The sequence below is a fragment of the Carcharhinus amblyrhynchos genome, unplaced genomic scaffold (assembly GCF_965287045.1).
Source record: "Carcharhinus amblyrhynchos unplaced genomic scaffold, sCarAmb.v2.hapA scaffold_50, whole genome shotgun sequence".
Classification (NCBI taxonomy): Eukaryota; Metazoa; Chordata; class Chondrichthyes; order Carcharhiniformes; family Carcharhinidae; genus Carcharhinus; species Carcharhinus amblyrhynchos.
In genome coordinates this window covers 1,122,318-1,135,604 of record NW_027649791.1, presented here as the reverse complement: position 1 = coordinate 1,135,604, position 13,287 = coordinate 1,122,318, and the positions used below count along the sequence as shown (strand labels likewise).

The following is a 13,287-nucleotide window of genomic DNA, read 5'->3' as shown; positions in this document are numbered from 1 at the left end:
AGGGCTAATGGAAGGACTCTTAGTAGTGTTGACGAGCAGAGAGATCTTGGTGTACATGTGCGTAGCTCCCTGAAAGTTGACACCCAGGTTGATAAGGTTGTTAAGAAGGCGTATGGTGTGTTAGCTTTTATTGATAGAGGGATTGAATTTCAAAGCCGTGAGGTCATGTTGCAACTGTACAAAACTCTGGTGCGGCCGCACTTGGAGTATTGTGTACAGTTCTGGTCGCCGCATTATAAGAAAGATGTGGAGGCATTGGAAAGGGTGCAGAGGAGGTTTACCAGGATGTTGCCTGGTATGGTGGGAAGGCCTTATGAGGAAAGGCTGAGGGACTTGAGGTTATTTTCATTGGAGAGAAGAAGGTTACGAGGTGACCTAATTGATGCATACAAGATGATCAGAGGGTTAGATAGGGTGGACAGTGAGAGCCTTTTTCCTCGGATGGTGATGGCTAACAAGAGGGGACATCACTTTAAATTAAGGGGTGGTTGTTATAGGAGGGATGTCAGAGGTAAATTCTTTACTCAGAGGGTAGTAAGGTCGTGGAATGCTCTGCCTGCAGCAGTTGTGGACTTGCCAACTTTAAGGGCGTTCAAATGGTCAGTGGATAGGCATATGGATAATATTGGAATAGTTTAGGTTAGAGGGTCATTAGATTGGTTCCACTGGTCGGCACAACATCGAGGGCCGAAGGGCATGTACTGCGCTGTAATGTTCTATGTTCTACTTTAAAAGACCCACTTCTACTTCTATCTCTGGCAACTCATTCCAGACACTTGCCACCCTCTGGACCCTTTTGCATCTCTCCCCTCTCACCTTAAACCTATGGCCTCTAGTTTTGGTCTTTGGAAAAAGATGTTGACTATCTTCCTTATTTACACCCCTTATTATTTTATAGACCTCTATAAGATCATCCTGAAGCCTCGTATGCTCCAGCAGATAAAGCTCCAGTCGATCCTTATAAGAACATAAGAAATAGGAGCAGGAGTAGGCCATCTAGCCCTTCGAGCCTGCCCCGCCATTCACTCAGATCGTGGCTGATCTGTTGTGGCTCAGTTCCACATTCCCGCCCTCTCCCCATAACCCTTAATCCCCTCGCTTACCAAAAACCCATCAACCCGCGTCTTTAAAATATTTAGCGAGGCAGCCTCCACCACTTCAACGGGCAGAGAATTCCAGAGATTCACCACCCTTTGAGTGAAGAAGTTCCTCCTCAACTCCATTCTAAACCGCCTCCCCTTTATCTTGAGGCTGTGCCCCCTAGTCCTACTGTCCTTTCTGAGTGGGAAGAGTCTCTCCACCTCTATCCTATCCATCCCATTCATCATCTTATATGTCTCAATGAGATCTCCCCTCATTCTTCTAAACTCTAACGAGTACAAGCCTAGTTTATTCAGCCTCTCCTCATAGCTCAACCCCCTCAACTCCGGCATCAGCCTAGTAAACCTCCTCTGCACTCCCTCCAAGGCCAAAATATCCTTGCGTAAGTACGGCGACTAAAACTGTACACAGTACTCCAGCTGCGGCCTCACCAATGCCCTATACAGCCGCAGCAAGACCTCCCTACTTTTAAATTCAATCCCCCTCGCTATGAAGGCCAGCATCCCATTAGCCTTCCTGACCACCTGCTGCACCTGCAGGCTGGGTTTTTGCGACTCATGCACAAGGACCCCGAGGTCCCTCTGCACCATCACCTGCTGCAGTTTTTCGCCCCATAAGTAATAGTCCTTCCTACCATTCTTCCTACCAAAGTGGACCATCTCGCACTTGCCAACATTAAATTCCATTTGCCAGTTCCTGGCCCATTTGCCCAGCCTATCTAGATCCTTCTGCAGACTCTCCACACCCTCCACGCAATTTGCCATTCCACCAATCTTGGCGTCATCAGCAAATTTCGACACCATACACTTGGTTCCCTCCTCCAGATCATCTATATAAATGGTAAATAGCTGAGGCCCCAGCACCGACCCCGGAGCACTCCACTAGTCACCAACCGCCAATCCGAATAGCACCCATTGACCCCCCACTTTCTGCCTTCTATTTGACAACCAATCCTCTATCCACGCTAACACCTTACCCCCAACTCCATGCCCCCTTACCTTCTGCAATAACCTCTTGTGAGGTACCTTGTCAAACACCTTCTGAAAATCAGGAAAGACCACATCCACCGGCTCTCCTCTATCCACCGCCCTAGACACATCCTCATAGAACTCCAATAAATTTGTCAGACACGACTTCCCCTTAACGAAACCGTGCTGCGTCTGCTCTATCAAGCAATTCCCCTCAAGATGCCTTGCTATTTCCTCCTTGATGATGGATTCTAACATTTTACCTACAACAGACGTTAAACTAACCGGCCTATAATTCCCTGCCTTTTGCCTGGCACCCTTCTTAAACAACAGCGTAACATTAGCCGTTTTCCAATCTTCCGGCACTTCCCCGGAATCCAGCGATAATCTCCTTATAACTCAAACCATCAAGTTCCTGAAGCATCCTAGTAAATCTTTTCTGCACTCCTTCTAGTTTAATAATATCCTTTCTATAATAGGGTGACCAGAACTGTACACGGTATTCCAAGTGTGGCCTTACCAATGTCATGTACAACTTCAACAAGATGTCCCAACTCCTGTATTCAATGTTCTGACCAATGAAACCAAGCATGCCAAATGAAACCAATTCAGCACCTGTCCACCTGCAACTCCGTTTTCAAGGATGTATGAACCTGTACCCCCAGATCTCTTTGTTCTATAACTCTCCCCAAAGCCCTTTTGTTAACTGAGTAGGTCCTGCCCTGGTTCAATCAACCAAAGTGCGGCACCTTACGTTTATCTAAATTAAACTCCATCTGCTATTCATCAAGTCCTCCTCTGGCTGCGAAATGTAACTAGCAGGGTTCCGCAGGCTTCAGTCCTCGGACCTCAACTATTTACAATTTATATAAATGATCTTCAAGCAGAGTGTAACATAACAAAATTTGTGGGAAAGCAGGCAGTGAAGAGGATATAAAGATTTTACAGATGGATATAAATAGGCTAGGAAAATGGGCCAAAATTTGGCAGATAGGTTTAATGTGGATAGGTGTGAGGTTGACCATATTGGCAGAAAAAATAGGCAAATTATTACCTACATGGAAAGCAGATCCAAATTGTGCCCAGGCAGAGGAATCTGGGTACCTGTGTTGATGAATCACAGAAAGTCGGTATGCAGGTGCAGCATATAATAAAGAAGGCAAATGTTGGCATTTATTACAAAGGGACTGGAGTATAAAAACAGAGAACGGTTGTTGCAATTATATAGGGTGTTGATGTGTTCAAATCTGAAGTGTTGTGTCCAGTTTTGGCCTCCTTATTTGAGGAAGGATATGGTGGCATTGGAGGCAGTTCGGAGAAAGTTCACCAGATTGATTCCAGGGATGAAAACTTTGTATGAGAAGAAATTGAACAGTTTGGGCTAATACTCGCTGGAGTTTAGAAGGTTGAGAGGGGATCTGATTGAGGCATATACAATTTTAAAAGGGATTGATAAAGTAAAGGTAGACCAAAATTTCCTCTTATGGGACGTTCTCGAACAAGAGGTCACAGGTATAGGTTGAGAGGCGGTAGATTTAAAACTGAGATGAGGAGGAACTACTTCTTGGTGATAAATTTGTGGAACTCGCTGCCCCAAAGCATGGTGGAGCCTGAATCATTGAATGATTTCAAGAAGGAAATAGATATATTTCTAATAAAGAAAAGCAATAATGAGATATAGAGAACAGGTGGGGAGGTGGATTTGAGACCAGGGAGCGATCAGCCATAATCTGATTGAATGGTAGAGCAAGCTCAAAGGGTTGAACTTGCCTACTTCTGCTCCTAAACTCTATGTTCCTATGAATGTAAGTAGGAGAGGAGCCACTGTGGGGGATAATTGGGGGCAGGAGGGAGTGGGGGGGTGGTGGCAGTGAGGAGGACAACCAGATGAGTGTTATTACTCCAAGAGGTGGATGGGAGTGAGATCACTGTGGCAGTTTTAACGGATGTGGGTGGATAAGGGAAGGGTGACTTAACCTGGCCGTATGATAAAGGTCACTCATCTTCTTGCATTGGATTTCCTTCCCCATATGCAGTGAGCTGGCTGTCACTATTTCTGCTATCCGTCTCAAATGGGGTTGGTCACCTTGCTGGCAGGCCATTTGCAAGGGTAGAGGATGCCATGGCTTTGCTCCATCCCGCGTCCAGCATCTTGGGCAGGGCTCACTCAAAGAATCATGGGGCCATCTTCCTGGCTGCCATTCCACCAAATGGACTTGGAATAAGTGTTAGGGAGGCGTTTAAAAGGAGCAACCCCCTCCCCGATTGCTGAGATGAAATAATTCCAGGAAGTGAATCAGATGCAGGTTGGCATAGGCATAGTGTGAACATTTTTTAGGTTCCAAAGTGGCTGAAAATGCAGCAATTTTTCACACCAACAACACCAATGGGATTTTCTCCACTTTTCTCGTTGAAACCGGCACTTTAGAAAATTCTACCCATTATATATCAGTGTTCTATCAAAATGCATCACCTCACTCTGCTACACATTGAACATCTGTCACCTATCTTCCCACTCTGCCAACTTTTCTCACACTTTTGAAGTTCTACATTAATAGAGGCACTTTGGCACAGTGGTTGGCACTGCTACATCACAGTGCCAGGGACCCAGATTCAATTCTAGTCTTAGGTGATTATCCATGTGGAGTTTCCACATTCTTCCTGTACATGTGTGCGTTTTCTCTGGGTACTTTGGTTTCCTCCTACACTACAAAGATGTGCAGGTTAGGTGGATTGGTCGTATTAAATTGCCCTTGTTGCCCAAGATAGGTAATGGCACCTCCTCCACGATTATGCTTAACATGGGTGCCACTCAAGGCTGTGTCCTCAGCCCCTTACTATACTCCCTATACACTTCTGACAGTGTGGCCAAATTCTGCTCCAGCTCAATTTTCAAGTTTGCTGATGACACCACTGTAGTGGGTCAGATCTCAAACATTAATGAGATGGAATGCAGGAAAGTGATAGAGAATTTGGTGAAATGGCACAGTGACAATAATCTCTCCCCCAGTGTTAGCAAAATAAAGGAGCTAGTCATCGATTTCAGGAAACTGTAGTGGAGGACGTGCCCCTGTCTATACAAACAGACATGAAGTAGGGATGGTTGAGAGCTTCAAGTTTCTTGGTGTTTAGATCACCAACAATCTGTCCTTTACATCGGTATTCACAAAGGAGAGGGACACATCAATTGATAGTGCCTCGGAGGAGTGGGTAAGCCCTTCAGAATGACTTGTTCTGAATGTTCCTCTCATTACAAGGGAGGAAGTGTTAGGTGAATTAAAAAGGATTAAGGTAGACAAATCCCCAGGGCCAGATGGGGATTTTCTTCGTTGGCCACTGGAGAGGTACTAGAGGGTTGCAGGATAGCCAGTGCTGTCCTGTTATTTAAGACGGGTAGCGAGGATAATTATCAGCCAGTGAACTTGACATCAGTGGTAGTAAAGTTGTTGGAGAAGATTCTTAAAGATAGAGTCTATACACATTTGGAACTGAATGGTCTTATTAGTGTCAAGACAGCATGAGGGAGGTCCTGTCTCACTCATTTAATTGAGTTTTTTGAGGAGATGACAAAAATGATTGACAAGGGAAGGGTTGTGGATATTGTCTACGTGAACTTTAGTAAAGCATTTGACAAGGTCCCTCGTGGCAGGCTGATGCAAAAGATTAAATCTCACGGGAACAGGGGTGAACTAGCTGGCTGGATTCAAAACTGGCTTGGCCATAGAAGACAGAGTAGCGGTGGAAGAGAGTTTTTCTGAATGGAGGTCTGTAACTGGTGGTGTTCTGCAGGGATCAGTGCTGGGACCTCTGCTGTTTGTAATGTATATAAATGACTTGGAAGAAAACGTGGCTGCACAGATGATACTAAGATTGGCGGATAGTGATGAAGACTGTCAGAGAATAGAGCAGGATATAGATAGGCTGGAAAATTGGGCAGAGAAATAGCTCCTGAAATTTAATCCGGACAAATGCGAGGTCAAATTCAGGTGAGAGTTACAAAATAAATGGCAGAACCATTAGGAGATTAGACACATAAAGATCTGGGAGCCTTACATCAGTGGTAAGGAAATTATTGGAGAGGATTCTTCGAGACAGGATTTATTCCCACTTGGAAATAAGTGGACATATTAATGAGAGACAACATGGTTTTGTGAAGGGGAGGTCATGTCTCACTAACTTGGTTGAGTTTTTTGAGGAAAGGATGAAGGTAATTGATGAGGGTAGGGCAATGGATTTGTCTATATGGGCTTCGGTAAGGTCTTTGACAAGGTCCCTCATGGCAGACTGGTGTAGGAGGTGAAGTTGCATGGGATCAGAGTGAGCTGGTAAGGTGGATACAAAACTGGCTCATTCAAAGAAGACAGAGGGTAGCAGTGGAAGAGTGCGTTTCTGAATGGAAGGCTGTGACAAGTGGCATTTCTCAGGAATCAGTGCTGGAACCTTTGCTGCTTATAATATATAAATGATTTGGAGGAAAATGTAACTGGTTTGATTCGTAAGTTTGCAGACGACACAAAGGTTGGTGGATTTGCGGATAGCAATGAGGACCATTAGAGGATACAGCAGGATATAGATCGGTTGGAGACTTGGGCAGAGAGATGGCAGATGGAGTTTAATCTGGATAAATGTGAGTTAATGCATTTTGGAAGGTCTAATACAGATAGGAAATATACAATAAATGGCAGAACCTTTAAGAGTATTGATAGGCAAAGGGATCTGGGTGTACAGGTATACGGGTCACTGAAAGTGGCAATGCAGATGGAGAAGGTAGTCAAGAAGGCATATGGCCTTCATCGTCCAGGGTATTGAGTTTAAAAATTGGTAAATCATCTTTATAGAACCTTAGTTAGGCCGCACTTGGAATATAGTGTTCAATTCTGGTCACCACACTACCAGAACAAAGAACATTACAGCACTGGAACAGGCCCTTTGGCCCTCCAAGCCTGTGCTGCTCACGCACCCAACTAGACCATTTGTTTGTATACCTCTATTCCCAGAAAGATGTGGAGGCTTTGGAGAGGGAACAAAAAAGATTTACCAGGATGTTGCCAGGTATGGAGGGCATCAGCTATGAGGAGAAGTTGGAGAAACTTGGTTTGTTCTCACTAGAACGTCAGAAGTTGAGGGGTGACCTGATAGAAGTCTACAAGATTGAGAGGCATGGACAGAGTGGATAGTTAGAAGCTTTTTCCAGGGTGGAAGAGTCAATTAATTGGGGGCATAGGTTTAAGGTGTGAGGGGCAAGGTTTAAAGGAGATGTACAAAGCAGATCTTTTGCACGGAGGGTGAGTGCCTGGAACCCGTTGCCGGGAGAGGTAGTGGAAGCGGATACGGTAGTGACTTTTAAGGGGCATCTAAACAAATACATGAATAGGATGGGAATAGAGGGATATGGTCCCTGGAAGGGTAGGGGGTTTTAGTTAAGTCAGGCAGCATGGTCGGTGCAGGCTTGGAGGACCAAAGGACCTCTTCCTGTGCTGTAATTTTCTTTGTTCTTTGCACAGATTCACAATCCTTAAAAATGACAGTACAAGTGGAAAGGTGGTGAAGAAAGCATATGGCATTCTTGCCTTCATCAGCCAGAGCATCGAGTATAAAAGTTGGCAAATTATGTTAGTTGTATAAAACATTCGTTAGGCCACATTTGGAATACTGTGTCCAATTCTGGTTACCAGACAACCAGAAGAAGCTTTGGAGAGTGTGCAGGAAAGGTTTACCAGGATGTTGTCTGGTATGAAGGCTATTAGCTATGAGGAGAGATTGAATAAACTGGGATTGTTCTCCCTGGAAAGACAGAGGCTGAGGGGTGACCTGATAGAAATGTATAAAATTATGAGGGGTGTAAGTTGGGTAAACAATTGGAAGCTTTTTCCCAGGGCAGAAAGGACAAGTTCAAGATAAGGAGGGAGAGGTTGAGTGGAGATGTGTGGGGAAGTTTTTTTTAACACAAAGGGTGGTGGTGACCTGGAATGCACTGCCAAGTGAGGTGGTAAAGGCCAATACTTAGCAACAATCTCAGTTTATTCAATCTCTCCTCTAGCTAATATCCCCCATACCAGGCAACATCCTGGTAAACCTATTCTGTACTCCCTCCAAAGCTCCACGTCCTTCTGGTAGTGTAATGATCAGAATTGTACACAGTATTCTAAATGTGGCCTAATCAATGTTTTATAAAACTGTAACATAATTTGCCATCTTTTATACTCTGCCCTGGCAGATGTAGGCAAGCATGCCACATGCTTTCTTTTCCACCTGTGCTGCCACTTTTAAGGATCTATGGACCTGTACTCCCAGAACTGTGTGTCTATTCTCCTAGTGATTCTGCCATTTATGTTATAACTCCCACCTGAATTCAATCCACCAAAATGCATCACCTTGCATTCAGATTAAATTCCATCTGCCTTTTCTCTGCCCAATTTTCCAGCCTATCTATATTCTGCTGTATTGTCTAATAATCTTCATCACTATCTGCAACTCCAGCAATCTTAGTATCATTTGCAAACTTGCTAATCAGGCCAGCTATGTTTTCTTCCAAGTCATTTATATATATTACAAACAGCAGAGGTTCCAGCACTGATCCCTGTGGAACACCACTAGTTACAGATCTCCATTCAGAAAAACGCCCTTCCATCACCAAGTCTTCTATGGCCAAGCCAGTTCTGAATTCATTTAGCAAGTTCACACTTGATCCCGTGTAATTTAACCTTTTGCACCAGTCTGCCATGAGGGAATTTGTCAAACGCTTTACTAAAGTCCTTTTTTGCTTTTTAGTCCTTTTACTAAAGTGCTTTTTAGCCTACTGCCTAACTCTCTGAATTCTCAATGCAAGACCTCATCCCTCTTTCTGTGTCATTGATACCAAAATGTACCATGACCTCTGCCTTGTCACCCTCCCTTTTCAGGATGCCCTGCAGCCATTCAGTGCCATCCCGGACCTTAGCACCAGGGAGGCAACATGCCATCCTGTGTAGTTCATGAACGGTATTTTGCCTGTATAGCACGCAAGAAACAACACTTTTCACTGTATCCCAGTACATTGATGATAAATCAAATCAAAAGATGTGTATGTTAGATGGATTAGCCATGGTAAACACACAGGGCTATGGGGATAGGACAGGAAGATGGGCCTAGATAAGATGCTGTTTCAAAGAATTGGTGTAGATTTGATGGGCCAGATGGCTACCTTCTGCACTATAGGGATTCTATTTTTTAAGAAACTGTCCTCAAAGTTTACAAAACGTTTATGTATGAAATAGGAACAAAAGTAGGCAATTTGGCTCATTGAGCCTACTCTGCCACTCAATAACATCATGGCTGATCTTGAGTTCCACATTCTGCATCTACCCAATAACCTTTGATTGTGGTTATGCAAAGGAATCAGTCTGCCTCCATATTAAAAATATTCACTCACTGCTTTTTGGGACAAAGTTCCAATGTCGCAACCCTCAAAGAAAATAATTCTCCTCATCTCTATCTTCTTAGGGAGATCCCTAATTTTAAAATAGTGCCCCCCTAGTCTGGACTTGCCCACAAGTCTCATCCTCACAACATTCACCTTGTCAAGATCATTCAGGTTTCTACATGCTTTAATCAAATCACCCCTTACTTTTCTAAAACAAGCCCAGCCTTTCCAACCTACTGGCATTCCTCATTCCAGGTATCAATCTAGTAAACCTGTTCTGAATTTCCTCCAGCACATTTACATCCTTTCTTAAATAAGGATACCAATAATGCACATGCTATTCAAGATGCGGTCTCACTAATGCCCTGTATAACTGAAGTATAACATCCTTATTTTTATGCCCAATTCCTCTCATAATAAGAGGATGCTTCCAAGTTTTGTACATCTGCAAACTTTGACATTGTCCCCTGTGCACCAAGACTATATCATTAATATGTATCAAGAAAAGTAAGCATCCCAATACTGACCTTTGGGAACTCCACTACAAACCTTCTTGCAGCCCAAAAAATGTCCATTGACCATTAGTGTCTGTTTCCTGTTACTCAGCTCGATGATGTAGAGGAAACTAGGTGTCCTAGTGCAGGAATCACAAATGATTAGTATGCAGACGCAGCAAATAATTAGCAAAGTTGATAGAATATTATTGTTTTTTGCAAGGGAAATTGAATGCAAGAGTAAGGAAGTTATGCTTCAGTTATATCGGGCATTGGTGAGACCACATCTGGAGTACCGTGCACAGTATTGGTCTCCTTATTTAAGGAAAGATGTAAATGCATTGGAAGCAGTTCAAAAGTGTTTTATTAGCCTAATACCTTATGAGAAAAGGTTGGACAAACTAGTCTTGTTTGGAGTTTACAAGAGAAAGAGGTGACTCGATTGAAACAAGATCTTAAGGTGACTTGAGAGAGTGGATGTAAAAGTAGTGGAGCAGTCTTGAGCCTATGCTTGCTAACTATGTGAATGCCAGCGGGAGATCAAGATCCGGAAGTCACAGTCCTTGCCGGCTAGTTCAGGATTTCAGATCTTCCCCGCCCCTCGCTGGTGACATCATCAGTTCATACCCATAATAGATGTGAACCTGCTTTACATCAATTTGAAAAGATTTTAATATAATTAACATGTCATTCTGGCAGTGTCAACCTGTGCCAAGAGGCGGGCACCAGTAGGAGCCTCATGGGGAAGTGGTGGTGGGGATTTATTTAGATGTAGGTAGCCAGGAGCGGGCGGAGGAGTTGAGAATGCTGGCGATGGCTGTTGGGGGAGTGAAGGTGGGTGTCAGCTCAGACTCTGGGGGTCGAATAGCGTGGGTAAGAGAAGGACCGATGATTGGGGGAGGGGATTAGAGAAAGGGGTTGAAGATCAGGGGAGGAGCAAGGGGCCCATGATCGGGATGGGAGAGTAGAGAAGTTTCGATCGAGTCACCTCTTTCTCTTGTAAACTCCAGCAGACACAAGACTAGTTTGTACAACCTTTTCTCATAAGATATTAGTCTAATAAAGCACTTCTGATCAGGGAAGGGACTCCCGAGACCTCCATGGGGGTTGGGGAACAGCTTTACTCGGGTTATAATCCGGGCGCTATTCAAGTGGTGTCCCCATCTCAGTACAGCCAGGTTTTTCTAGCATGTTGAGGCTCCTGTCCCTCTGTTTGACAGAGTGAAGCATTGCCCCCTTGATTACTTTTGGCAGAGTGTCATAATATCTGCAGAGCAAACTGGTGCCGTTTTCTTGCCAGAACAAAACTCTGCCATTTTTTGGTAAGATTTAGGCCAAAGTTGCTTCAAGAGCTCCTGAGGGCTTTTTTTAAAAAGGATCCTATGTTAAGCAGTAAAGTTGCAATTGGTCGGTTGGTTTGTTCAGTAACTGAAAGGCCTAATTTCTACTCTTACTCTTAAAGCCAATGTATATTTTTTCTGAAATCACAATTTCCATTTGATTTTTTAAAAAATGCCTGTCAGGTGTTAATTTTATATGTGTGTGCTAAATTGCAAATAAAATGCTGCAGTTAAATGTCTAAAAGCTGGTAAAAGCTCAAGCAGGTACTGAAATCAAATGGAAAATTCCATTTCTATTGTTTTTAATTTTGCATTTACATGATCTGTAATATAAATGTTCTTGCTCCACTAAAAACTCTCAATCCTATTCTTATTAAACATCTTCGTATAAAAGTAAATAAAAACAAATTCAACAGGTCTGGCAACTTCTGTGGAGAGAGAAATAAGAATTAATGTTTCAAGTCTATATTACTCTTCAGAGTTGTTTTCATTTTCTCACTTTTTCTGTTCTTATTTCAGATTTCCAGCATCCATAGTATTTTGCTTTTGCTTGTATAAATGACGTTGTCTAGTTGCAAATTTTAGTAAATGTATTCAACCTTAGATTTGTAAACACATTTTTATTTCTTCTTTTCTAGGGGCACCAGATAAACTGAAGTATTCTGGACGGGGGCAGAATGGGAAGTTCTTGAATATCCATCATATGTCGAATAATACCTTAAAAAAATGAGTTCTTCAGATTCCAGTATTGTGTGAAAAATATCAATGGCACGTTGACTTGAACAAGGAAATCCTACATTTGTAAATAATTGTTGAGATTCCAAACAGTAAACAGATCTAAACATAATGCATTATTAAGCTGTGCAAACATGTAATGCGTAAACTTAAAATAAACCTGCTTTTCAGTGAAGCAATAGTGAAGTTTGTCCTTAATCTCAGTGTATTAGATTAAAAATGCTTCACCTGATGAAACATATTTACTATTTGTACAATTTATCTTTTTTTTGTTTTCACTTCTGTGATTTCACATTATAGCTGTTCTGGCTTTGTGGTTGAAAACGTTTCCAACATGTGAGCAGTAAACATTAATTGTATGTTGGCACAACATTACTCCCTAAGTGCAGATGTGGCTACTGCGTGCTGCCTACTACATATTGCCTATCCTTCAAGTCATGAGTGTATAAACCCACAGAAGACTGAATGAAATTCTTAAGCTGAGAGTTTGAAAAGCTGCTGAACTTTATACCCATGAACAGGAAGCTGAATTATCGAACCACACCTACAAAATTACTTTCCTCCATTCTTAGAACGAGTTGCGCCGATCACATCAACACCTACCAATCCATAGACCTATCTATAACCCCCAATCCCATTAAATCCCATATATTCATCCAGAAGTCTTTTAAAAGACCCCAGCAAGTTCGCCTCCACCACCACTGACGGCAGCCTCACCACCCTCTGAGTGAAAAACTTACCCCTAACATCACTTCTGTACTTGCCTCCCCGCACCTTAAATCTGTGTCCTCTCGAAGCGACCATTTCAACCCGGGGAAATAGCCTCTGAGAATCCACCCTATCTATTCCTCTCAACGTTTTATAAACTTCTATCAGGTCGCCTCTCAACCTTCGTCTCTCCAGGGAGAAGAGTCCCAGCTCCCTCAACCTAACTTCATAAGGCATGCCTCCCGGTCCAGGCAACATCCTTGTAAATCTCCTCTGTACCCTTTCAATAGCTTCTACGTCCTTCCTATAGTGAGGTGACCAGAACTGCGCACAGTACTCCAAGTGAGGCCTAAGAACATAAGAAATAGGAGCAGGAGTAGGCCATCTAGCCCTCCGAGCCTGCCCCGCCATTCAATAAGATCATGGCTGATCTGTCGTGGCTCAGTTCCACATTCCCGCCCTCTCCCCATAACCCTTAATCCCCTCTATTATCAAAAACCCATCAACCCACGTCTTAAAAATATTTAGCGAGGTAGCCT

The 13,287-nt window shown here is 43.3% G+C and overlaps 1 protein-coding gene across 1 annotated transcript in view; it reads left to right on the top strand.

Moving 5' to 3' along the window:
- Nucleotides 1–12,215, top strand: part of rsph3 (radial spoke head 3) — a 114,104-nt gene extending 101,889 nt beyond the window's left edge. Inside the window, exon 9 of the mRNA XM_080182271.1 lies at nt 11,944–12,215. Within this exon, the coding sequence (XP_080038397.1) occupies nt 11,944–11,956 (13 nt within the window). The 3' untranslated portion in view covers nt 11,957–12,215. The remainder of the gene's footprint in view (nt 1–11,943) is intronic.
- Nucleotides 12,216–13,287: the final 1,072 nt, after the last annotated feature.